This window comes from Leucoraja erinacea, chromosome 29 (genome assembly GCF_028641065.1).
Source record: "Leucoraja erinacea ecotype New England chromosome 29, Leri_hhj_1, whole genome shotgun sequence".
In the NCBI taxonomy this organism is placed as follows: Eukaryota; Metazoa; Chordata; class Chondrichthyes; order Rajiformes; family Rajidae; genus Leucoraja; species Leucoraja erinaceus.
Genome location: NC_073405.1, coordinates 9,338,790 through 9,364,283, shown reverse-complemented (window position 1 = coordinate 9,364,283; position 25,494 = coordinate 9,338,790). Strand labels below are relative to the sequence as shown.

The following is a 25,494-nucleotide window of genomic DNA, read 5'->3' as shown; positions in this document are numbered from 1 at the left end:
TTTGGGTACAAAAGCATCTATTTAGTGAACCCAAACGTAAATGTCTTGATTGAAACATCCAGGATCCCAAGAGGGTGAAGACTGAATATATTGTGGGAGCTCTTGTGGGGAAAAACTAGAACAAGGAGCCACCATTTCAAAGGGAGGGAGAAGAGGAGGGAAGAGACAGTAACTCTAAGACTTTTGCCTCCATCACAGTGAGGAGGTGCTTGGTGAACTCACTGTGGTGGATGTTAATTTATGTTTATTGTGTGCTGTTATTATTACATGTATGGCTGCAGGCAACAACATTTCGTTCAGACCGAAAGGTCTGAATGACAAATAAAGGATTCAATTCAATTCAATTCAATTCAAATAAGGGCTTTGTCTACTGAAGACAGACAAGGCAAACATTCTTCTCTCAAATGGGTTGAGTGTGTTTGGAACTATTCCTTAAGAAGTGTCAGAGGCGGTCTTTGAAAATTATGGTTTCATTTAGAAAGGCAGAGGTGATGGCCAAGGGGAAAGTTGCCAGGGCAGGCGGGAGTGTGGTGTTGAGATTCCTATGAGATCAGTCAGGACTGAATGAAGCACCATCTTATTGCTTAGTGGAAGTGGAACTAGCAGGAGAGGCTGAGTGGCCTGATCTCACAAAGTTATACGTTTTGTACGTCAGTGGATCCAAATTATTTAGAACTATTGGTTATCAAGTTGGACTGAAGCATAACTCATTGAAATGGCCTCCACTGGAGATTTTAAAGCAAATGAATAACTTTTCTGAAGAAACCACATGAAAAAAATAATCCCCTTTAACAAGTTTTGGTGTTACATATTGTTCCCATTACAAATAACACAGATTAATCAAAGGTGCAAAAAAAAGACTTTTACAATTTACCTTACAGTTATAAAAAATAATTATTTGAGAATGTGATATTGTTCTCATATAAAACAAGGCTCGGATTCCAAAGGAAAATGTGGAGACATAATTGTATTCCAAGTAGTTTGAACAAGGGTGAGGGGGGAATGGATTTGTATTTACTTGTAGCACATTTCATAATCTTGTGCCCCAAAATGCTTCGCAGTCAAGTATAGCTTTGTTGCTGATATATTGAGGACCTCAGCTAGATAGAGCTAGTTTCCACTAACTTTCTGGAGTTAAATGGACAGATTATTAGTTTATTTTCTCCCACCAGAGATGTTGTTCGAGTGATAAATATTGCCTAGATACCAGAAGAAATCTTGCTCTCGGGACAAGAGAAATGTTGGACAACATTTGAACGATAGTGGAACACATCAGTTGTCCAAATAAAAGTTTCAGAGAAATCTCAACAGATGATGGAGATGGAATGGGGCAGGATAATGGAATGGAATCCACTGGTCATCCCAGCTTTTGGAATTGCGTTAGTTTCCTCAATAGAATTCTTCTCATGCAGGTAGCTTTGGGGGTCATTCAAGGTCAATGCAGAGTTTTAGTCTAAGGGGAAGTCAATGGTTATGGAATACAACCAGGAAAGTGGAGCCTAAACCAAAAACAGATCTGAAGAAGGGTCTCGACCCGAAATGCCACCCATTCCTTCCCTCCAGAGATGCTGCCTGTCCCGCTGAGTTACTCCTGACATATCTGTCCATCTTCGGTTTAAACCAGCATCTGCAGTTCCTTCTTAAAATGATCAGCCATGATCTTACTCAATGACAAAACGGACTCAAAGGGTTGTATTGCCTTTTCGTGCTCCCATGCCTTATGCTCTAGTGGCTAGTCTGCATAGACCACCACAAAACAAGCTGACATCAGCTCCTGGAAAAACCATCTAAGTAGTCTCACCCTCTGCTAATATTTCTCCAAGTATTCACCCAGTTCCATTTTGAAAGTTATTACATCCATTCTTTTATTCTTTGGAAATATTCTAAACCAAACATTCAACAGCATTAAATAAACCCATCTCATCGTTTCTCTTTAGTCACTTATCTCGTCTGTAACTTCTAGCCCCAGCAGCAGTTTACTGAGCTTTGCATTGGATATGCAAGGAAAGGCGGGATATGGATCCCAGATAGGGAATGGGGAAATACTTTTAGAAATATTAGGTTAAGGATGTTTAAGAAGGAACTGCAGATGCTGGAAAAATCAAAGGTAGATAAAAATGCTGGAGAAACTCAGCAGGTGAGGCAGCATCTATGGAGTGAAGGAAAAGGTGACGTTCCGGGTCGAGACACCTCTTCAGACTGATGTGGGGGTGGTGGGGGCTGGAAGGAGAAAGGAGGAGGCGGAGACAGTGGGCTGTGGGAGAGCTGGGAAGGGGAGGGGGAAAGAGGGAGAAAGCAAGGACTACCTGAAATTGGAGGTCAATGTTCACACCGCTGGGGTGTAAACTACCCAAGCAAAATATGAGGTGCTGCTCCTCCAATTTACAGTGGGATTCACTATGGCCATGGAGGAGGCCCAGGACAGAAAGGTCGGATTCGGAATGGGGAGTTGAAGTGCTGAGCCACCGGGAAATCAGGTCGGTTAATGCGGACCGAGCGGAGGTGTTGGGCGAAGCGATCGCCAAGCCTACGCTTGGTCTCACCGATGTAGAGCAGCTGACACCTAGAGCAGCGGATGCAATACATGAGGTTGGAGGAGGTGCAGGTTAACCTCTGCCGCACCGGGAAAGACTGCTTGGGTCCTTGGATGGAGTCAAGGGGGGGGGGGGGGGGGGGGGAGGTAAAGCGACAAGTGTAGCATTTCCTGCAGTTGCAAGGGAAAGTGCCAGAGGAGGGGGTGGTTTGGGTGGGAAGGGACTAATTGACCAGGGAGTTATGGAGGGAGCGGTCTCTGCGGAAAGCCGAAAGGGGAGGAGATGGGAAGATGTGGCCAGTGGTGGGATCCCGTTGATGGTGGCGAAAACGCAGAAGACTATCTGTTGTATGTGACGACTGGTAGGGTGGAAGCTGAGGACAAGGGAGTTACGAGTGGGGTGGATGGGGAGTGAGATTAGGTTAAGGATATCAGTTTAACGTAGCATCATGTTTGGCATGGACCTTGTGGGCCGAAAGGCCTGTTTCTGTGCTACACTGTGTTCTGTGTCTGCATACCTTCATAATAAGCCCTCTATAGAGGAGTGCGCTCATTACTGACCCCTGGTGGACACCAATGCACATCTCCCACTAGTTTATAAATACACCTGAACAGTACAATCTCTCCTCCCTCTGGAGAATTCATTTCCACACTTTCTCTCAACTTTTCCTCACATAGATTTTAGTCTGGGCGTCTGCTACTCGATACTTTCAAAATCAAAGAAAAAAACCTTTCTCTTGGGCTGCCTAGCCTGCAGTTGCCAGGTTTGGTTTACCTTGCTTCTAAACTTTTCAATCCTCATCAAACAGTCCTATAGACACAATAAAAGATTAAATTGGTGACACATGCTATCAATGTAATGGACAAACTCAACCTCGTTCATTTAACCTTACTGATAGACATTTGCATGTCAATATAGATGGAAAATTGCCTCCAACTGGGTTGTCCCAATAAAATGGGATATACTGTTCATACTTCAATGAGCAAAAACTTTACCTATGAAAGCCTTTCCCAGCCCAGTCATTCCTTCTTATCCCTGCTCCAATCGAGCAGAAGGTACAGAAAGTTGAAGGCGCAAACCGGCCGACTCAGGAACAGCTTCTTCACCTATTATTAGGCTTCTGAGCTGTTCACCCATTAGCTAGAGTACAGTCCGATTCATCTCTACCTCATTGCGGACATTGGACTTTTGTTACAATGTTGCAATCTATATTTTCCTCTCTATATCTTCCCCTTTGCTCTACCTATTGTACGAGCTTGACTTGTATTGGCGTGTAGTATTATCTGATCTGATTGAATAGCATGCTAAACAAAGCTCTTTGCTGTACCTTGGTACAGGTAACAATAATAAACATAACCCTAGCAAGCGTCAGGCACCAAGTCCCAGTCAAAGACTCATCCTTGCCTTTGTCAGGATCCCAAATTCTAACATGCTACAGAGACTTGATACCACACTCTTAATTGACGCTTAAAAGGGCAGCACCATCATCCTTTCATTCAAAGAGGAAGAAAGATTCCAAGGGGAGTAAGGGGCAACCGAGGCTGACAAGGGATGTCAGGGACAGTATAAAAATAAAGTACAAAGTAGCAAAGATGAGCAGGAAGCAAGAGGATTGGGTAATGTTTAAAGAGCAGCAGAAGATAACTAAAAAGGTAATACGGGGAGAAAAGATGAGGTACGAAGGTAAGTTAGCCAAGAATATAAAGGAGGATAGTAAAAGCTTCTTTAGGTATGTGAAGAGGAAAAATTAGTTGAGATCAAAGTTGGACCTTTGAAGACTGAAAACGGTGAACTTATTATGGGGAACAAGGAAACGGCAGATGAGTTGAACAGGTACTTTGGATTCGTCTTCACTAAGGAAGACACAAACAATCTTCCTGATATACTAGTGGCCAGAGGTTCTGGGATGACAGAAGAACTGAAGGAAATCCACATTAGGCAGGAAATGGTATTGGGTAGACTGATGGGACTGAAGGCTGATAAATCCCCAGGGCCTGATGGTCTGCATCCCAGGATACTTAAGAAAGTGGCTCTAGAAATTGTGGATGCATTGGTGATAATTTTCCAATGTTCTATAGATTCAGGATCAGTTCCTCTGGATTGGAGGGGAGCTAATGTTGGCCGCATCCGGCCTTGGAGGACACCCTGCAGCATCATTTAATTAATGTCTTGTCAAGATCCTAGACAATATTTCTCCCTCAATAAAAAAAAAAAAATTGGCTGTGAAGCAATTTGAAAAGTGCTGAAGAGTTATATAAACAGGAATTCAATTTTAAGTTTGGTTCTTGAGCCAATACCAACATCACAGTTAATGTCCCTGTCTTACTTTAATATTTTTTTTTATCTCTAAGTTTAAAAAATGCATTTAGATTAACAAATTTAAAATTTAGAACAGAGATAGTGGTTTTAGGTTTAATTGCTTGCATTTGTAGTTTTCTTTGTTTAGTGAATTCATGTTAAATAGAGAACAGAGATTTACTGCAGATCTACGACTGGTCATTCCGATTCGGGCTTTGTATATGTTTATCTTCTTGCCCTGAAATAAAGATAATGGAAACAATTTTGGTATCCAGTGACGTTATGTTACAAACTACTCCAATTACCAACGCGTTGGTCTAAATATCATCATTCAAGGTGACAAATAAGGGCAGCTCAGCCAAACGCTTTGCAGACGAGACAGCTATTTCTTCGACGTGACAGGACAGAAACATCTCCACATAGGACAGACAAAGACTGGGAAGGCCATTCGTCAGGAGAGACCAGGGTTCCGACTTTCTGCACACAACATACCCCAGTTGTGGAAGCAGCAGCAGCAAGATACACCGACCGACTTGCGGTTATTTTACGAACGACACTGCAAGCTGATGTGCTTCAACAAGAGGCAAAGCACCTCATGCCTTTTAGGTTTGAGAAACAAGATGGTGGACAAGATGCAAAAGAAGGCAGCGGCAAGCATTAGAAAGTGGACTATTATCTCCCACAATTAAGCCGGCAGCATTGCCAATCTAAAAACCCTACAATAGGATTTCCCACACTGAATCTTAGAACGCCAAGCTCAATATCATCTTCAATGTTGCCATTCGTACAGAAAATCAACTTTCAGAACTTCTGAATCAATGTTAGGAGCCCAGTAATTTTAATTGTCCATACAGTACATATACATTTCATTAAGCAAAATCATATGCATTCGATAAAATTAATTCTTCACTTAAGTTACTAAGCAATATGTGAACCAATAATACAGAGGGTGCACAGAATACCACTAATAAACAAACATGCATCAATCCAGAGTCAATATAGGGCTTTCATGTAGGTAGCTTCATTCCCAATGCTCCAAAGACGTACTTGATATTGTAAATTAGCCGGGATCCGGTTGAGTGGAAGGAGAATCAGGGACACAGTTAGTGGGTTTTGAGTGCAGGTTATGGGGAAGTGGGTGGGTGGATGGATGGATTGCTCTTGCAGTCAAAAATGGAGCAAACAGCCTCCTCGAATCTTACAAGTAAACAAAATGATGAGATATGGCCACATTTCCAACAGAGAACAACTAACCTACCAAATAAAATTAAATGCTAGGATCAACAAAATCAAAATTTATGTTCTGCATTAGAACGTTGAATGGGAAATTATAAATTAGTTATAGAATCAGTCATCCAGCACAGAAACAAGCCACTCGATGGAACTTGTCCATGCTGACAAAGATGCCACATTATCTGTCTGCATTTGGCCCATATCCCTCTAAGCGTTTTCTAACCATGAATCTGTCTAAATGTCTTAAATTTTCCAATAGTGCCTGCTTCAACTACCTCCTCTCCCAGCTCGTTCCATATACCCACCACCATCTGAGTGATAAAGTTGCCCCTCAGGTACTTATTCAATCTTTCCCCTCTCACCTTAAGCCGACGTGCTCTGGCTCTCGTTTCCCCATTCTGGCCATTCTCCCTGTGTATTCCCCTCATAATGTTATACTCCTCTGCAGGATCACCCCTTAACCTCCTGCGCTCCAAGGTATAAAGTCCTACCCTGCCCAACCTCTCCTTATATCTCAGGCCCTCGAGTCCTGGCAACAACCACATAAATTCCCCCCTTGCTCTCCTTCCACTTTAATGGCATCCTTCCTGTAGCAGAGAGAGCAAAACTGAGCACGATACTCCAAATGTTGCCTCAAAAACGTGTCGTACAACTGCAACATGACGTCCCGACTTCTATACTCAAAAGCAATCTGGATTATAGATATCTGAAGATTTTCCAAAATATTTTCTCAAATCACAGGTAAAGATAGATCCGCCATGGTCAACATTGGAAAACACAATTCAACATCAAGCACTTCAATGCCTAGGGAACCAAACAGTTGTCACAAAGGGTTAAAAAATAATTTGTGACAATATCATTATCAAGTGTTCTTCTTATGAGGTCCTTGAATAAAACAAGGTAATCTAGATCGTACTCACGAATCCTAATCTGGATTGGCCATATTCGAGTAGCTCCTAACAAAAGTAGAGCAACACAGGCTATACAGCCAGTGACCAACACCATCACCAGGTGGTAGAATGGACCACATTGTGCGCAGCAGGTCTGGGTCCTAGACACCGGAGAAAGATCAATGAAAATCCACAAATATTGATTCATTGCATCCTATACCCTCCCAAGATGTCACTTCAATATTTCTCTGTGGGGGAATAAAAACCCAACAACTTGCAATGTCAACTGTGGCCGGAGTGGACCCTGCTGGGATTCAATTGTGAATTCACCCAAACACTGTCCCTAAAGCACACTCTCTTTGCCGTGAGTTTGGTGGGAAGAGAAGAAGTTGACAGAGGGACTAGTATAGAGGAGAGTAGAGGAAGCAGTTAAATATATGGGGAGGGGAAAAAATGGGATTATTGTAGCACTGGTGTACATGGGTAGTGATGGCTGGCATGGACTTGAAGTGTTGAACAGCCTGTTTCTGCACAGTATTTCGCCGTGACTCCAAGGACAATAGCTTAACTTGGAGATGGAATGGAAAATCACAAGGTCATAAGTAATAGCAGAATTAGGCCATTCGGCCCATCGTCAGTTCACCAGTCAAACAGCGTTTTCCCCTCTTATCAGGCTTCTAAATGGTCTCTTTACAACCTAGGCCGATTGTCCGATTCACCTTTGCTCCATTGAGGACATTGGACTAAGGCTATGGAACTGGTGCACTACATAGAAACATAGAAAATAGGTGCAGGAGTAGGCCATTCAGCCCTTCGAGCCTGCACCGCCATTCAATATGATCATGGCTGATCATCCAACTCAGTATCCTGTACCTGCCTTCTCTCCATACTCCCTGATCCCTTTAGCCACAAGGGCCACATCTAACTCCCTCTTAAATATAGCCAATGAACTGGCCTCAAGTACCTTCTGCGGGAGAGAATTCCAGAGATTCACCACTCTCTGTGTGAAAAAAGTTTTCCTCATCTCGGTCCTGAAAGATTTCCCCCTTATCCTTAAACTGTGACCCCTTGTTCTGGACTTCCCCAACATCGGGAACAATCTTCCTGCATCTAGCCTGTCCAACCCCTTAAGAATTTTGTAAGTTTCTATAAGATCCCCCCTCAATCTTCTAAATTCTAGCGAGTACAAACCGAGTCTATCCAGTCTTTCTTCATATGAAAGTCCTGACATCCCAGGAATCAGTCTGGTGAACCTTCTCTGTACTCCCTCTATGGCAAGAATGTTTTTCCTCAGATTAGGAGACCAAAACTGTACGCAATACTCCAGGTGTGGTCTCACCAAGACCCTGTACAACTGCAGTAGAACCTTCCTGCTCCTATACCCAAATCCTTTTGATATGAATGCTAACATACCATTCGCCTTCTTCACTGCCTGCTGCACCTGCATGCCTACTTTTAATGACTGGTGTACCATGACACCCAGGTCTCGTTGCATCTCCCCCTTTCCTAATCGGCCACCATTCAGATAATAATCTACTTTCCTGTTTTTGCCACCAAAGTGGATAACCTCACATTTATCCACATTATGCTGCATCTGCCATGCATTTGCCCACTCACCCACCCTATCCAAGTCACCTTGCAGTCTCCTAGCATCCTCCTCACAGCTAACACTGCCCCCCAGCTTCGTGTCATCCGCAAACTTGGAGATGTTGCATTCAATTCCCTCGTCCAAATCATTAATATATATCGTAAATAGCTGGGGTCCCAGAATTGAGCCTTGCGGTACCCCACTAGTCACTGCCTGCCATTGTGAAAAGGACCCGTTTACTCCTACTCTTTGCTTCCTGTCTGCCAGCCAGTTCTCTATCCACATCAATACTGAACCCCCAATACCGTGTGCTTTAAGTTTGTATACTAATCTCTTATGTGGGACCTTGTCGAAAGCCTTCTGGAAGTCCAGATACAACACATCCACTGGTTCTCCCCTATCCACGCTACTAGTTACATCCTCGAAACATTCTATAAGATTCGTCAGACATGATTTACCCTTCATAAATCCATGCTGACTTTGTCCAATGATTTCACCACTTTCCAAATGTGCTGCTATCCCATCTTTAATAACTGATTCTAGCAGTTTCCCCACTACGGACGTTAGACTAACTGGTCTGTAATTTCCCGTTTTCTCTCTGCCCCCCTTTTTAAAAAGTGGTGTTACATTAGCTACCCTCCAATCCTCAGGAACTACTCCAGAATCTAAAGAGTTTTGAAAAATTATCACTAATGCATCCACAATTTCTGGGGCTACTTCCTTAAATACTCTGGGATGCAGCCTATCTGGCCCTGGGGATTTATCGGCCTTTAATCCATTCAATTTACCTAACACCACTTCCCGGCTAACCTGCATTTCACTCAGTTCCTCCATCTCATTTGACCCCCGGTCCCCTTCTATTTCCGGCAGATTATTTATGTCTTCTTTAATGAAGACCGAACCAAAGTAGTTATTCAATTGGTCAGCCATGTCCTTGTTCCCCATGATCAATTCACCCGTTTCTGACTGCAAGGGACCTACATTTGTTTTAACTAATCTTTTTCTCTTCACATATCTATAAAAGATTTTGCAGTCAGTTTTTATGTTCCCTGCCAGTTTTCTTTCATAATCTATTTTCCCTTTCCTAATTAAGCCCTTTGTTCTCCTCTGCTGGTCTCTGAATTTCTCCCAGTCCTCTGGTAGGCTGCTTTTTCTGGCTAATTTGTACGCTTCATCTTTTGTTTTGATACTATCCCTGATTTCCCTTGTTATCCACGGATGGACTACCTTCCCTGATTTATTTTTTTGCCAAACTGGGATGAACAATTGTTGTAGTTCATCCATGCAGTCTTTAAATGCCTTCCATTGCATATCCACTGTCAACCCATTAAGAATCAATCGCCAGTCTATCTTGGTCAATTCACGTCTCATACCCTCAAAGTTACCTTTCTTTAAGTTCAGGACCCTTGTTTCTGAATTAACGATGTCACTCTCCATCCTAATGAAGAACTCAACCATATTATGGTCACTTTTGCCCAAGGGGCCATGCACAACAAGACTGCTAACTAACCCTTCCTCATTACTCAATGCCCAGTCTAGAATAGCCTGCTCTCTCGTTGGTTCCTCTACATGTTAGTTTAGAAAACTATCCCGCATACATTCCAAGAAATCCTCTTCCTCAGCACCCCTGCCAATTTGATTCACCCAATCTAAATGCAGATTGAAGTCACCCATTATAACTGCTTTACCTTTGTTGCACACCTTTCTAATTTCCTGTTTAATGCCATCCCCAACTCCACTACTACTGTTAGGTGACCTGTACACAACTCCCACTAGCGTTTTCTGCCCCTTAGTGTTTCGCAGCTCTACCCATATCGATTCCACATCCTCCAAACTAATGTCCTTCCTTTACATTGCGTTAATCTCCTCTCTAATCAGCAACGCTACCCCACCTCATTTTCCTTTCTCTCTATCCCTCCTGAATATTGAATATCCCTGGATGTTCAGCTCCCAGCCTTGGTCACCCTGGAGCCATGTCTCCGTGATCCCAACTATATCATAGTCATTAATAGCTATCTGCACATTCAACATCCACCTTATTACGAATGCTCCTTGCATTGAGACACAAAGCCTTCAGGCTTGTTTTTACAACACTCTTACCCCTTATACTATTATGCTGAAAAGTGGCCTTTTTTGATTTTTGCCCTGGATTTGCCGGCCTGCCACTTTTACTTTTCACCTTGCTACCTATTGCTTCTACCCTCATTTTACACCCCTCTGTCTCTACGCTCACACATTTAAGAAACCCTTTCCCTTTAACTCCATCCTCCACTATCCCATTCGACACCCCTCCCCCCTTATTCAGTTTAAAACCACCCGTGTAGCAGTGGCAAATCTGCCTGCCAGAATGCTGGTCCCACACCTGTTAAGATGCAATCCGTCCCTTTTGTACAGTTCCCCCTTACCCCAAAACAGATCCCAGTGATCTAAGAATCTAAATCCCTGCCCCGTGCACCAGTTCCTCAGCCACACGTTCAGGTCCCGTATCTTCCTGTTCTTGCTCTTGCCAGCACATGCTGAGAACTACATTCTGCACTCTGTATCTTCTTCCCCTTTGCTCTACCTATTACACTTGAGTTTGACGATGTGTAGTATTATCCAATCTGTTTGGATCGCTTACAAAACAAAGCTTTTCACTAAACCTCCATACATATGACAATAACAAGCCTAAACCACAAGTACTCCCCATTCCAACCGACTATGCTGGAGATTGGGGATGATCAGCCATGATCACATTGAATGGCGGTGCTGGCTCGAAGGGCCGAATGGCCTACTCCTGCGCCCATTGTCTATCAGGCTGAAAAGTCCCAAAATTCAATGGTGAACTTACTTGCAGGGATGGAGCGCCTGAATAATGACCACACCAAGCCCGTTGGCTACTTTGTCGGTGAAGCTCATGGATCCGTATACAAAGGCTCCACTTTGCTGCAAGAGGAAAGAAAAGGCCAAGTCAATGTTGAGCTCATGGGGGTGAACTTCAACAGTTCGACAGACCGACGACCGACGACCATTAAATACGTCACATCTGCAGCAAGAGTGGAAAAAGCCCAATGATCACCAAGTTGCATAACTGATCTGTTAACGACAGGTCGAGAACCAACTTTGGAGGCAATAAAAGGGTTAAACGTACAAGGCCAGCAAAAATGGAGTCGTCAGCTAAATTAACAGCACCGCAGTGGTAGTGTTGCTACCTTACAGCACCAAAGACCTAGGTTTGATCCTAACTACGCGTGCTGTCTGTATGGCGTTTGTATGTTCTCCCTGTGACTGCGTGGGTCTTTCCGGGTGCCCCAGCTTCCTCCCAATTGTGGTTTGACGTGCGCCACAGGATTGCTGAAAAGACAAAGTGCTGGAGTAACATCAGGTCAGGCAGCATCTCTGGAGAACATAGATAGGTGACATTTTGGGTCGGGACCTTTCTTTCGACCAGAGTCTGAAGAAGGGTCCCGACTCAAAACATCAGCTATTCATGTTCTCCAAAGATACTGCCTGACCTGCAGAGTTACTCCAGCATGTTGTCCTTTTTTGTAAACCAGCATCTGCAGTTCCTTGCATCACCACACGAGATTTAGAATTGAATGGAATGGCACGGCATAAAAACAGTCCCTCCACCCGCCGCCCACACGTTTGCACTAGTTCTGTGTCCATCTCCTACACTCTACGGGCACTCTAGGGGCGAGAAGAAACTGGAGGAATTAAAGAACGTGCAAACTCCACACAGAGAGCGGTCCAAGGTCGGGAGCGAACCAGGGTCAACGGCTCTACAAGCTACACCACCGGATGGCATCTGCAAACGGTCGGAGCTTTCACAAGGGAAGACAAAAAGGACTCAACACAATCATCCACACATTCCCCTCTCTCCAGCAGAGTAGTTGCTGCAACACCACCACTCTCCGCACTATTCAGTCACCCGATTCCACGCAGCCTTTCCCCAGCGTCCCAATGTCTTACAGTGTTTTCTCCTATGAGGTCGGCAGTCATGGAGAGAGAGGTCACCAAAATGGTGGCGGAGCCGCTGCCGAGAAGGACCGCTGCCCCGAATATGCTGTTGTCGATCTGAAAAAACCAGAGCCAGTAAGCGAAGACCAGGATCATCACAATCCCAAGGAAGTAGGTCATCTACAAGAAAAGGAAACAGGAAGAGGGGAGTAACTAAGTGGCCAGAGGTCGGTAACATTAACAAACAGGGTAAATCACCGTTTATATCATCTTTCATTAATTTATCTCTTGCAACTTCTATATCTTTCGTTTCCCTTTCCCCAGCCCAGACTCAGTCTGAAGAAGAGTCTCGACCCGAAACGTCACCTATTCCTTTTCTCCAGAGATGCTGCCTGACCCGCTGACTTGCTCTAGCTTTTTGTGTCTATCTGAGGCTCAGCGCAGGATTTTTTCTGCTGAGAAGACTGGCTTCAAGACGAAGTTGTCTTAGCGCTAAACACCACAGAAACAGGACCTTTGGCCCAACTCATCCATGCTGACCAAGACGCCCATCTACACTGGTCCAAGTTGCCCAAGTTTGACCACCGTCCCTCTAAACTCTTTAATTAGTGCGGGCATCAGGGGTTATGGGGAGAAGGCTGCACATCTTTGGATGGTGGGAGGAAACCAGAGCACCCGGAGAAAACCCACGTGGTCACGGGGAGAAAGTACAAACTCCGTACAGACTGCACCCGTATCCGGGTCTCTGGTGCTGTAAGGCAGCAACTCCACTGCTGCACTACCATGCTGCCCACAATTCTTTACACTAAAGTTATGTTGGAGTTGGTTTTACTTTAAACTAGGCTTTAAATTAAATTTCTGCTCATTCAGCAGAATCGCTTGCCCCGAAGAAAGATACCTTGCTGATTATTTACGATACTAAGATAGATCCTCCCACCTACCGCTCTTGTAGGGAAAAAAAAAAAAATTAAGGATGTATTTAATGACAACTTCAAAAAATCCCACACCAACTGAGAATGCTAACAGTACTCACATTCCTCCCAATGCATTTATTCACAGGCTTCATGAGGAAAGAGGAGAGAAATCCACTGATGTACATCACCAGAGGGATCATGGCAATGTAGTTCTGTAAAACAAAAAAGATGGAATTTAAAAAGTCTGCATATCTAATAGGATCAATATTTCATTCACATGTTGCAAACAAATAAGGCAGAAAGTCTACAGAAAAAAGGAGCAAGAAAGTGCACACCTAGAGCTTCCTAATTTCTTCCAGTGCTAGGCGGCACAGTGGCGCACCGGGTAGAGCTACTGCCGCACTGCGCCAAAGACCCCGGTTTGATCCCAACCACAGGTGCTGCCTGTGTGGAGTTTGCAAGTTTGTCACGTGTGACGCGCCAGTTTCCTCCGGGTGCCCCCGTTTCCTCCCACATCCCAAAGACATGTGGGTTTGTAAGTTACTTGCCCCTCTGTAAATTGCCCTCAGCATTTAGGGAGTGGATGAGAAAGCGGGAAAACATAGAACTAGTGTGAAAAGGTAATCGATGGTCGGCATGAACTTTGTTGGCCAAAGGGCCTTTTCTTTTCATGCTGTAGCTTTAACTAAATTGCTGTCAAGTGAATATTGAATGATACAGCAGATATACCCGATCTACTTTTCTAAATGTTTGAGGACAATGGGTTGGAGAGAAGACTTAAAGCCCTGCCCCACGGTACGAATTAATTCAAAAGTTCTCCCGGGTTTGCCCTGATTCGAACTCGGAGATTTACAGTAATAGCCGCTCGTAGGTACTCGTGGCTCTCGTGGACATTTTTCAACATGTTGAAAAATCTTCACAAGACTTCCCGAGTTAACCGCGTTTCCCGAGTACCTGGCGTTAGCGTTACGAGCCGCTAAGAGACGTCCCCGATCTCCGACGTATCCGCTACGTTCATTCTACGTGCTTACCACGAGTTTGATTTTTTTTTTAAACTCGGGAGAGCACTTGAATGAACTTGTACAGTGGGACAGGGCTTTAAGTCAATGCCAGCTCTCCGATTTTTGCCCTTAGCACCTTCCCCCCTATCAATTTCCTTTGTAAACCTTTAGCAGGTTGCTGTACTTTCTTTGACCAGAGGGTGGCAGCAAACACCAATTCACCCGGCTCCTAGTCATTTAATTACTTTAATGACAAAATAACACCGAAACACGCTTTTCTGCCCACCAAGTCCTCGCCGACCAGTGATAGCCCCTTACACTAACATTATCCTACACACTAGGGGCAATTTATAATTTTACTTAAGCCAATGAACCTATAAAACTGTACATCTTTGGAGCGTGGTAGGAAGCCGGATCACCAGGAGAAAACCCACACAGTCACAGGGCGAACGTACAAACTCTGTACAGACAACACGCGTAGCCAGGATCGAACCCGGGTCTCTGGAGCTGTAAGGCAGCAACTCTACCTCTGCCCGACCCTAAGATTCTTGAGTCTTAATGATACCGTCTTGAGCAGGGTCCCATAAACTGCAGGTAAATGAGCAGCCTTGAATGGAGAGCAAAGAGAGAAATATGGGCCAAATCAGCAGTGGAAGTTCCCCATTGCATTAGATGGCTTTGACTCACTCAGATACAAGCGGTCATAGGACCATGCACGGCATACTTATCCTAGTTAGTCATCAGCATGATGTTCTTGCCATTGTACCAAGCTCCGCAAACACGAACCTGGAATTTGCCAATCTCATAATAAAGATGCTTTTATTCAATAGCACATACCTTTGGCAGCTGTAGAGTATAGGTCAGGTACATCGCAATGTAGACCTGCGAGAGGTTGATGATTAGCCGAGTGCACATGTACAATAAGGCCAACTGTCAAAAGAAGGAACCTTGTCAACAAAGACCAACTAGCCTGTCAATACTCTCAAATAGTTCAAAACTTTTAGTATTTCGATTCATGGGCAATTTTTTTTTTTTTTTAAATCAGTAGGGTTGTTTGGGAAGGACAAGGACACAACTGGACGGGGAGGAGGACCAGACAAAGCATGCGATGAGTTGACAGTGCCAGAGTTTCCCGATCAATGGCAAAATATGTACAGTCATGAAATCAATTGTTTCTATTTTACTATTGTACAACTTGGAGCACATAATAAACCTTGAACTGGAGGCAAGGAATTTCTGAAGACCTTCACTCAGAGGGCATAAGGAACAAGCTTGCAGAGGGGGTGTTTGAGGCAGGTGCCACAGCAACATTTGTAGAAAGGGACATTTCTACATATGTCCTGTAGAGACATGTAGATCTGGTCACCCATCACCACCAAAATGCCTTCTGGTTCTCTGCCTCAGAGGGCAGCGGAGGCAGGTTCTCTGGATGCTTTCAAGAGAGAGCTAGATAGGGTTCTTAAAAATAGCGGAGTCAGGGGATATGGGGGGGGAAGGCAGGAACGGGGTACTGATTGGGGATGATCAGCCATGATCACATTGAATGGCGGTGCTGGCTCGAAGGGCCGAATTGCCTATTCCTGCACCTATTGTCTATTGTCTCCATTCCCCTACTCTTGGTAATAGGCTGCACATCTACCTTATTTATTCCTCTCATGATCTTATATACCTCTATACATTCACTCCTCATCCTCCAGTGCTCCAAGGAATAAAGTCCTGGCCTGCTCAACCTCTCCCTACAGCTCAGGCCCTCGTGTCCTGGCAACATATCTCTGCATCACGTTCGGCCCTGACATTGGGGGTCAAAGGGCCTGTACCGTTCTATATACAAATCAAAAGAGGAACAAACTGGATTGCTCTTAGTGAGTGGAGATGGAGTCAACGGGCAAGAAGGCTCCCACCCCCGTTTCTGTGGTGGTGCTGTGGGCTCTGTCATTTCCTGTAGTGCGTCTCTGAGGGCCACCACTGTATTAATGCCAGACTTCCTCAGCTATTGATCAACTGTCAGTCCCATGCCCGCCTGCCCGTCCGCAAGGTCACAGGGTCACTTACGTGGTAGAAAGAAAACTCCTTCAGCCAATGTTTCCAGCTGAGCAGCGGTTGGCTGTGGCTTTTCCTGGAACTGTCAAGGACGGGCGTATGCTCGTCAGCGGTCTGCTCCGCTTCATTCCGTAGCTTCTCCCGAGTTCCAATGTGGAACAGAAACGTAGTCACAAAGCCAATTCCAACAACAACCAAAGCCAGGGTCTGCAAACAAATAACAGCAGAGTTTTAAGCAGCTGTGAAGTGTCCTTTGCCATCATTTAAAAAAACCTACTACTAGAGTAGTTAAGGCTAAGTCGGTACGGTGGCGCAGCGGCAGGGTTGCTGCCTTACAGCGCCAGTGACCCCGGTCGATCCTGACTACGGGTGCTGTCCGTACGTTTTCCCCGGGACCGGCGTGGGTTTTCACCGAGTGCTCTGGTTTCCACCCACATTCCAAAGACGTACAGGTTTGTAGGTTAATTGGCTTTGGTGAAAATTGTAAATTCTCCCCAGTGTGCAGGATAGTGCTAGTGTGCGTGGATCACTGGTCAGTACAGACACGGTGGGCCGAAGGGCCTGCTTCCGTGCTGTATCTCTATCTAAACTAAATCAACCTGGAACAAAACACTAGCTCCAGAGAAAAATGCTGATAGGAGCAAAATTAGGCCATTCATATTCTATCGTTCCCTCTTAACCCCATCCTTCTGCCTTAGTTCTTGGTTTCTTGGTCCTCCAAAATATTCCAAATGGAATTTAAACTGGAGGTGGTGGAGAGAGGACTTCTTCCCATAACCCCTGACACCCATGCTAATCAAGAATCTATCCAAGTTTGCCTTAAAATGTTCCATTGACATGGCCTCCACAGCCTTCTGTGGCAAGGAAAGCCCACATTAAGGGACAGGATGAAGTAAAATCTGGTGAAAATGTTCAGTAAGTAAAATGTTGTAGTGGCAAAGCTAAAGAGAATAACCTATTAATTCTCTAAATTGATTGATACTTTAACATATATTGCATGTCAGTGAAATGCCATAGCGTACACAAAGTATGCAAAGGGTCGCCACATATAGGGCGCCGACACTTGCATTTGTAAGGCAACCTTAACATGACTTTTAGCAAGACAATTGATTTACAACCAAAGTTTTTGAAACTCAGCAACTTTCAAGTCAGGCAACTTTCTGTCGAGAGTTAATATTTCACTCAAAGACTTTTCAGTTAAGTCCACAGATACAGCCTGACTGGCTGAGCATTTCCAGTATTTTCTGTTTATTTCCAATTTTCAGCAATCACTGTTTCCTTCCAGCCCCCCATTTTCTGTTGCTGTTGGTGAATTTCCTTGGAAGGAGAGTTACTGTTGTAATGCAGGGAAAGCCAGGGCAGCAGACAGTGTCAATAGTGCGCTCCACACTGCGATAATGGACAGAAGGTCTGCTTCACTGATGCCAACCGAGGGCTAAATAGTGACCTGGCCACTGAGGGGAATGCCCTGGCCTTTCCTTGGAATGGCATATAATCGATTCCTTTCTCATTCCACTGGGTCTAAATGGCAGACACAAGGGCTGTGTAGTAACTAGGTGGGCCAGGCAGCATCTATGGAGAAAAAGGATGGGCGGCTTATTAGGTCAGGACTCTTCTTCAGACTGACCTCAATGGTGCTGGCTTCACTGGCACAGACAGACACAGTGGTTCCACAGAGAGTCACCAGACAGGTCAGCATTGGAGCATGCATGTCAGGGAGAGAGCCAGAGGTCAAACGCTGCTGCATTGGATTTCAGGAATCACCACTAGACTCACCGCTGTGGCCAGGCCACCAAGACCAGGATCAGATGACCACGCATTAATTAATCACTGCACCCGATCCCCCCCCCCCCCCCCGTCATCTACTATTTTTTGAAAATTATTTTTGGTTTTAGTTTTAGATGCAGCATGGAAACAGTCCCTTTGGCCCATCAATTGCATGCTGGCCATCGCTCACACTAGTCCTTCTCATCCACTCCCTGCACTCCAGGGGCAATTCTTCAGAGGCCAATTAACCTTAAGAAAACCCACACGTCTTTGGGATGTGGGATGAAACCGGAGCACCCAGAGGAAACCCACAAGGTCACAGGGTAAGACGTGCAAACTCCACACAGACAGTACCCAAAGTCAAGATTGAACCTTGGTCTCTGGCACTACGAGGCAACGGCTCTACTAGCAGTGCCATTCCAGTTAGGAAACAGTGGACTTCATGGAAAATACAGAAACTAAAAAAAAAAACATTGAACAAAATGGGAGCAAAAGCAAGCTGACAATTTAATATTCCTTATTTAAATTACTGACAAAGAAACAAAAAAATCATTTCACTACAGAGAGGTTGAAACATCCATAAAACAGATGCTGTCTTTCATGTCCAAGTTTCTATTCAGGCCTGACAGCGAGATTAAAGTCCCCGTTTGCAAGTTCTGCTAATTGAATCTGGCAGCCTCATTATTGTTCTTAGTCATCTCGGTCACCTTGCAAGAGTGAAGCCTATTTGGACGAATTGTTGTAAATCTGTAACTCCACAAGCCAGCAGGTGGCCATACACATGGAAACAGGCCCTTCGGTTCAACTTGCCCACACCGACCAACAGGTCGCATCAAAATTAGTCCCACCAGCCTGCGTTTGGTCCATATCCCTCCAAATCTGTCCTATCAATGTACCCGTATAACCGTTACTTAAACGTTGCAATAATCCCTGCCTCAACTACCTCCTCTGGCAGCTCATTCCATACAACCACCACCTTTTTTTTGTGTGAAAAAGTTAACTCAGATTCCTGTTAAATATTTCCCCTTCACCTTAAACTTCTGCCCTCTGCTCCTTGATTCCCTTACTCTGGGCAAGAGACTGTATCTACCCAATCCATTCCTCTCACGATTTTAGTTTAGTTTAGAGATACAGTGCAGAAACAGCCCCTTTGTCCCACCAAGTCTGTGCCAACCAGCAATCCCCACACATTAACACTATCCTACACACATTAGGGACAATTTTACATTTACACCAAGCCAATTAACCTACAAACCTCTACGTCTTTGGAGTGTGGGAGGAAACCGAAGATCTAAACGATCTCCCAGTCTGCAAAATGGTCAATGGCCAAACTGTATTGAACAGGCATTTAAAATCCTAATTGAAAAAACCTATACATTATCTGTTTCTCAACCAGTCAGAATTCAGATGCAAGGAAGGGAAGAAATTTAGAATTTACAAAAACATGATGATCACCGAACTCCCTTTCCACTGGTCGATGATTAAGGCAGTGGGAGCATCAGCTGATTAGCGTCATAGATATTTTCTACATAAAACAGAAGTTGACATGTCAAGACTGCACAAATGAGGAAATTGACAGAAGAAAGTTACTTGTGAAATATTTGCATTCAGTTCCCGACCTCTCCACAATCTCAAAAATGTACCTTCCTCCTGCTAGTTTTTCTGGGGTCTTCCAGATATCCATCACGCACTCCAGGGTCTGTGCAGTCCTCAATCCCTGCCTCCTCTCTTTAGAGTTTACAGATACAGAGCAAAAACCAGCCCGACAGCCCACCGACAAGTGATCCCACACACACTATGGACAATTTACAATTTTTACCAAAGCCAATGAACCTACAAGCCTGTACTTCATTAGAGGGTGGACAGGAACCAGAGCAACGTGGGCACAGGCAGAATATTACGAACTCTGTACAGACAGCGCCCATAGTCACGGTCGAACCAGGGTCTCTGGCGCTGTAAAGCAGCAACTCTACCGCTGCACCACTGTCCCTCCTACCTAGCACCATCTTTACCGAACTTGCTTAAAGTCACCAGTCCCAATGGTTCACCATGCTGCTCATTGCCAACAGCATTAATGTGCTCGGGGGGATGTTTCACACTAAATCATTGCCAAAATCAACATCCTTGAAAAGTTGGAGGGGCGATGGAGGGGATCACGGGGAAAGGAGAAAATGGTTCATTATGAAATAAGACAAGTAAGTGGAGAAGCTGAACTCACCCTGAACATTGGAATGTCCTGCCTGCCGAGGCTGCTGTCAACATCATCAGTTTGAAAGCGAAACAGCACCCACACGATCGCATACACCGCAATGTTGGCCACAACAGTAAAAGCATACCTAGAAAAACAATGCAGACAGCTTAGAGAGTTGTCATAGGATCAACATGCTCCACATGCAGCTGACAGGCACGTGAGGGAGGCTGGAGACACAAGGTTATAGGTTTAGGTTCATTATTACCACCTGTACTGAGATACTGTAAAGAGCTTTTATTTTGTGTGGTATCGGATGACCTGAATCTGAATACAATCAAGCCCGACACAAGTACAATAGGAAGAGTAAAGAAAGAGTGCAGAATATAGTTTCTCAGCATTGTAGGTTAAGGTTAAAGATATAGGAGCAGGGAGGTTCTACTGCAGTTGTACAGGGTCTTGGTGAGACCACACCTGGAGTACTGCGTACAGTTTTGGTCTCCTAATCTGAGGAAGGACATTCTTGCCATAGAGGGAGTACAGAGAAGGTTCACCAGACTGATTCCTGGGATGTCAGGACTTTCATATGAAGAAAGACTGGATAGTACGCGCTAGAATTTAGAAGATTGAGGGGGGATCTTATAGAAACGTACAAAATTCTTAAGGGGTTGGACAGGCTAGATGCAGGAAGATTGTTCCCGATGCTGGGGAAGTCCAGAACAAGGGGTCACAGTTTAAGGATAAAGGGGAAATCTTTTGGGACTGAGATGAGAAAAACATTTTTTACATAGGGAGTGGTGAATCTCTGGAATTCTCTGCCACAGAATGTAGTTGAGGCCAGTTCATTGGCTATATTTAAGAGGGAGTTACATGTGGCCCTTGTGGCTAAAGGGATCAGGGGGTATGGAGAGAAAGCAGGTACAGGATACTGAGTTGGATGATCAGCCATGATCATATTGAATGGCGGTGCAGGCTCAAAGGGCCGAATGGCCTACTCCTGCACCTATTTTCTATGTTTCTATGTTCCAGAGGAAAAGCGCAATGTCTTCAATGAGGTAGGTTGGAGGGGAGAGAAAATGAGGAAAAACATTTTCGGGACTGTGAAGGCAGTGTGAAGAGTGGACGAGTCAATAATGGGGAGTCTGATCCATGTAATGGACTGAGCGGAGTCTGCAAAGGATATAAGGAGCAGGAGAAAGGGACTGATGTGGTTGCTCTGGTTGAACCAGCAGGCATGGATCCAACTGGCCCAATGGCTTCCTAGTGTTATAATAATACGTACAAGCAACAGTGGTTATATTTTATTGTCCTCCAGCAACGACAAGAGAGCAATTCTAGCGCCGACACAAGAAACAACAACAAATTGCAGCGAAACGTTAAAGAACAAAGCACAGAGGAGATCGACAATACTAACATGTACCTAAAATGTCAGAAAAAAAAGTGCCTTCTTTTAAACTGCTCAATTAAAAAAAAATCCTGATGCAAAGTTTGAAACTATTCACCCATTGGGAAAATTTCATGCTGAAAACTGTCCACAGTGTGGCAATGCTGGGACAGTGTTAGTGTACGGTACGGGGCGATCGCTGGTCAGCACGGACTCGCTGCGCCAAAGGCCCTGCTCCGCGCTGTATCTCTCAAGTCTGCATCTCTAAAGTCTGAAGTTAACAACATTTAACAGAGGGCAGAATGAAAGTCAGGAGCTGAAGTTTTACCTGAAAGCAGTGAGCTCCACCCGCTCGTGCTTGTTAGCGACGAGCTCTGGTATCAGGGACAGGTGGGAGATCTGCACCGCAGCCCAGCCAAACTGGAAAACGATGATGAAAGGAATGAAGTAAACAAGTTCAATCCACTGTGAGACACCTGCGCTAGTGCCCACTGGCGGGTTAAAGATGAAGGGAAAAGACAGAATGACACACGTGCTTCCTGTCAAAAAGAAAAAGACAATGGGTAAAATAACCAGTAGAGTGGGCAACTTCAAGAACACAACTCCAAAAACAATCATGTATTCCAACAGTATCACGGGATAAATACCATTTTGAATCAAATGTTGTAACAGTTTGGCTCCAGTGCAGAGGAAGGAACTCCAGATGTTGGTTCAAACCGAACGTAGCCACAAAAAGCTGGAGTAACTCAGCGGGACAGGCAGCAACTCTGTAGAGAAGGAATAGCTGACGTTTCCGGTAGAGACCCTTCTTCAGAAACATCACCTATTCCTTCTCTTCAGTGATGCTGACTTACTCCAGCTTTTTGTGTCTGTCTTTAGTTTGGTACCAGCATTGCGCAGCATCGAGCCACTGCCTCACAGCGCCAGAGACTGGGGTTTGATCCTGACCTTGAATGCTGTCTGTGTGGAGTTTGCACGCTCTCCGAGATCACGTGGGTTTCCTCCAGCTGCTCTGGTTTCCATCCACATCCCAAAGACATACAGGTTTGTAGGTTAGTTGGGCGCTGTAAATTACCCCGGCTGTGCGAGGAGTGGATGGGAAAGTGGGATAACATTAAACGAATGTGAAAGGATAATCGCTGGCCAGCGTGCACACTGTGTGCCAAAGGGCCGATTTCTATGATACATCTTTAAATTCAATAGCGATTAACCCCAGTGAATCCTCAGTAATTCAGATGTCTCTGTAAATGGTCATTTCAGTCGTGAAAGGAGGAAGCTAGGTAACAGGGGTACAAGGGAAAGCAGAAAAAAGGGACAGGGAGGGGAGAATTGACTATTTATTAGTCCTATAGCTCGGTTCAAATCCAGAAGGGGGCCACCAAAGTATCTTAAAGACCAAAGAGCATTTTTTTTTTCTCTGGCGATTTCTTTTGAAGACAAAGATGACATTTGGTACAAAACCCTAAAATCAATTTTTCTCCCAAGATGTTTCCTTTGATAGTGTGACAGGACAGTATAATCCAATCTAACAAGTCATCGAAACACTATTCCACCGCCTAGCAAATTGATCCCCGCAGGGAATTACCGTGGACTTGGAGCTGAACTCATGAGACGTGTTACAAAAGAATTCACAGTTTTGTCGTTTGAAGAGACTGGTCTTGTGCAGGGCTTTATCCATCCAGGGAAAATAGCAGGAATTACTTATGGTTTGGTCAAAGTGCACGGCTAATCAGCTAATGATGCACTCCACAGAACTGCAAAAGAAAAAGACACTAAAGGCTTAGCTGAACAATTTTTTTTCAATTGAATCGCTTTTCTTGATTTAGTACAAGCGGAGTTTGCAGATGAGCCAAGTTCACGATTGTCAAGAAAGAGGCAGCACAGTGGTTGAGTTGTTGCATTACAGCACCAGGGAAGACACCCAGCAACTAGTGATGTCCATGAATCACAGACTTCAAGCAGTTATTGCATGTAAAGGATATGCAACAATATACTGAACATGTCGTTAGTTAAGATGGTCATTGAGCGGATTTCCAAACCTTTAACATTCATCTGTAATTTATCTTTCCAAACCGGTACTTTTCCAATCAAAATGAAAATAGCAAAAGTCATACCAATATACAAAACTGGGAACAAGCATAATTTCACAAACTATAGACCTGTTTCTTTACTCCCTCAATCCTCCAAAATACTAGAAAAAAATGTTCAACAATAGACTAGACATATTTGTAGAAAAGCATGAATTAATCACTGAAAGTCAATATGGATTCAGATCAAACAGATCAACATCACTTGCAATAATAGAATCAATTGAAGATATCACAAACGCTATTGACAATAAACTATATGCAGCTGGGATATTTATTGATATAAAGAAAGCATCTGATACGATCAATCATGATATTTTATTAAAAAAATTAGAAAGGTATGGCATCAGAGGTCTAGTACTGGATTGGATAAAAAGTTATTTAAGTAACAGGCAACAGTTTGTGAAGCTGGGTAGCTACAGTTCTACATGTTTGGACATTGCTTGTGGTGTCCCCCAGGGGTCAGTGTTGGGTCCAAAACTATTCATATAACCATATAACAATTTACAGCACGGAAACAGGCCATCTCGACCCTTCTAGTCCGTGCCGAACAAATATTCATCATGTATATAAACGACATTTGTAATGTGTCCAATGCCTTGAGGCTGGTCTTGTTTGCAGACGACACAAATATTTTTTGTTCTGGGGAGAATTTAAAACAACTACTGGACAAAATAACAAAAGAAATGGGCAAACTGAAAACATGGTTTGACAGGAACAAAATATCATTAAACTTGAGCAAAACCAAAATAATGTTATTTGGTAATTGCAGAGCAATTACACAAGCAAATATAAAGATAAATGGGGTTGAAATTGAACGAGTTAATGAAAATAAATTTCTTGGGGTTATAATGTGATGATAGAATCAGCTGGAAATCACACATTAAACATGTACAATCCAAACTGTCAAAAAGCATTTCTGTATAACACAAAGTTAAGCAGGTTCTGGATCACAAATCACTCTGCATTTTCTACTGTTCACTAATCTTACCCTATTTAAATTACTGTGCAGAAGTCTGGGGCAATAAGTATAAAAGTTCGCTACATTCATGAACTATTCTGCAAAAAAGAGCAATACGTATTATTCACAATGTCAGGTATCTGGGTCACACTAATCCATTATTCTTACAGTCAAAATTATTAAAATTAGAAGATTTGGTTGCATTTAAAACAGCACAGATAATGTTTAGGGCCAAAAATAAAAACTTACCTGGAAATATACAAAAATTATTCAATGAGCGAGTGGGGGGTTATAATTTAAGAAGAATATTTAATTTTAAGGTACAAAGAGTCCGCACGACCAGAAAAACTTTTTGTATTTCGGTCTGTGGAGTAGGATTGTGGAACAGTTTGAATGTGGAGTTAAAGCAATGTCCAAATATGAACCAGTTCAAAATGACATACAAAAAACTTTTTTTCACAAGGTACAGGGATGAAGGGGATGGTTGACAAACAGGGGTTAATGTTTATTTATTATTTTATTTATTATTAATTTATGTTTTTGGTTACTTCATACATATTACTTGTATGTGTATATCAGTTGTATGTATATATATGTCTGTATGCATCTCTAAAAATTGTCTGGGGTATTATTATTATTAATTAATTAATTATTAAATATGGAAGAAGGA

General features: G+C 43.8%; 1 protein-coding gene across 1 annotated transcript in view; it reads right to left on the bottom strand.

Moving 5' to 3' along the window:
* The window catches only part of mfsd12a (major facilitator superfamily domain containing 12a), a 54,317-nt gene that overhangs the window by 7,042 nt on the left and 21,781 nt on the right, over positions 1-25,494 (bottom strand). The window contains exons 2-9 of the mRNA XM_055658544.1: positions 22,105-22,315; positions 20,423-20,540; positions 16,450-16,644; positions 15,235-15,327; positions 13,516-13,608; positions 12,495-12,662; positions 11,374-11,468; positions 6,986-7,116 (exon numbers count right to left, since the gene is read on the bottom strand). Coding sequence (XP_055514519.1) covers positions 6,986-7,116; positions 11,374-11,468; positions 12,495-12,662; positions 13,516-13,608; positions 15,235-15,327; positions 16,450-16,644; positions 20,423-20,540; positions 22,105-22,315 — 1,104 coding nt within the window. The remainder of the gene's footprint in view (positions 1-6,985; positions 7,117-11,373; positions 11,469-12,494; positions 12,663-13,515; positions 13,609-15,234; positions 15,328-16,449; positions 16,645-20,422; positions 20,541-22,104; positions 22,316-25,494) is intronic.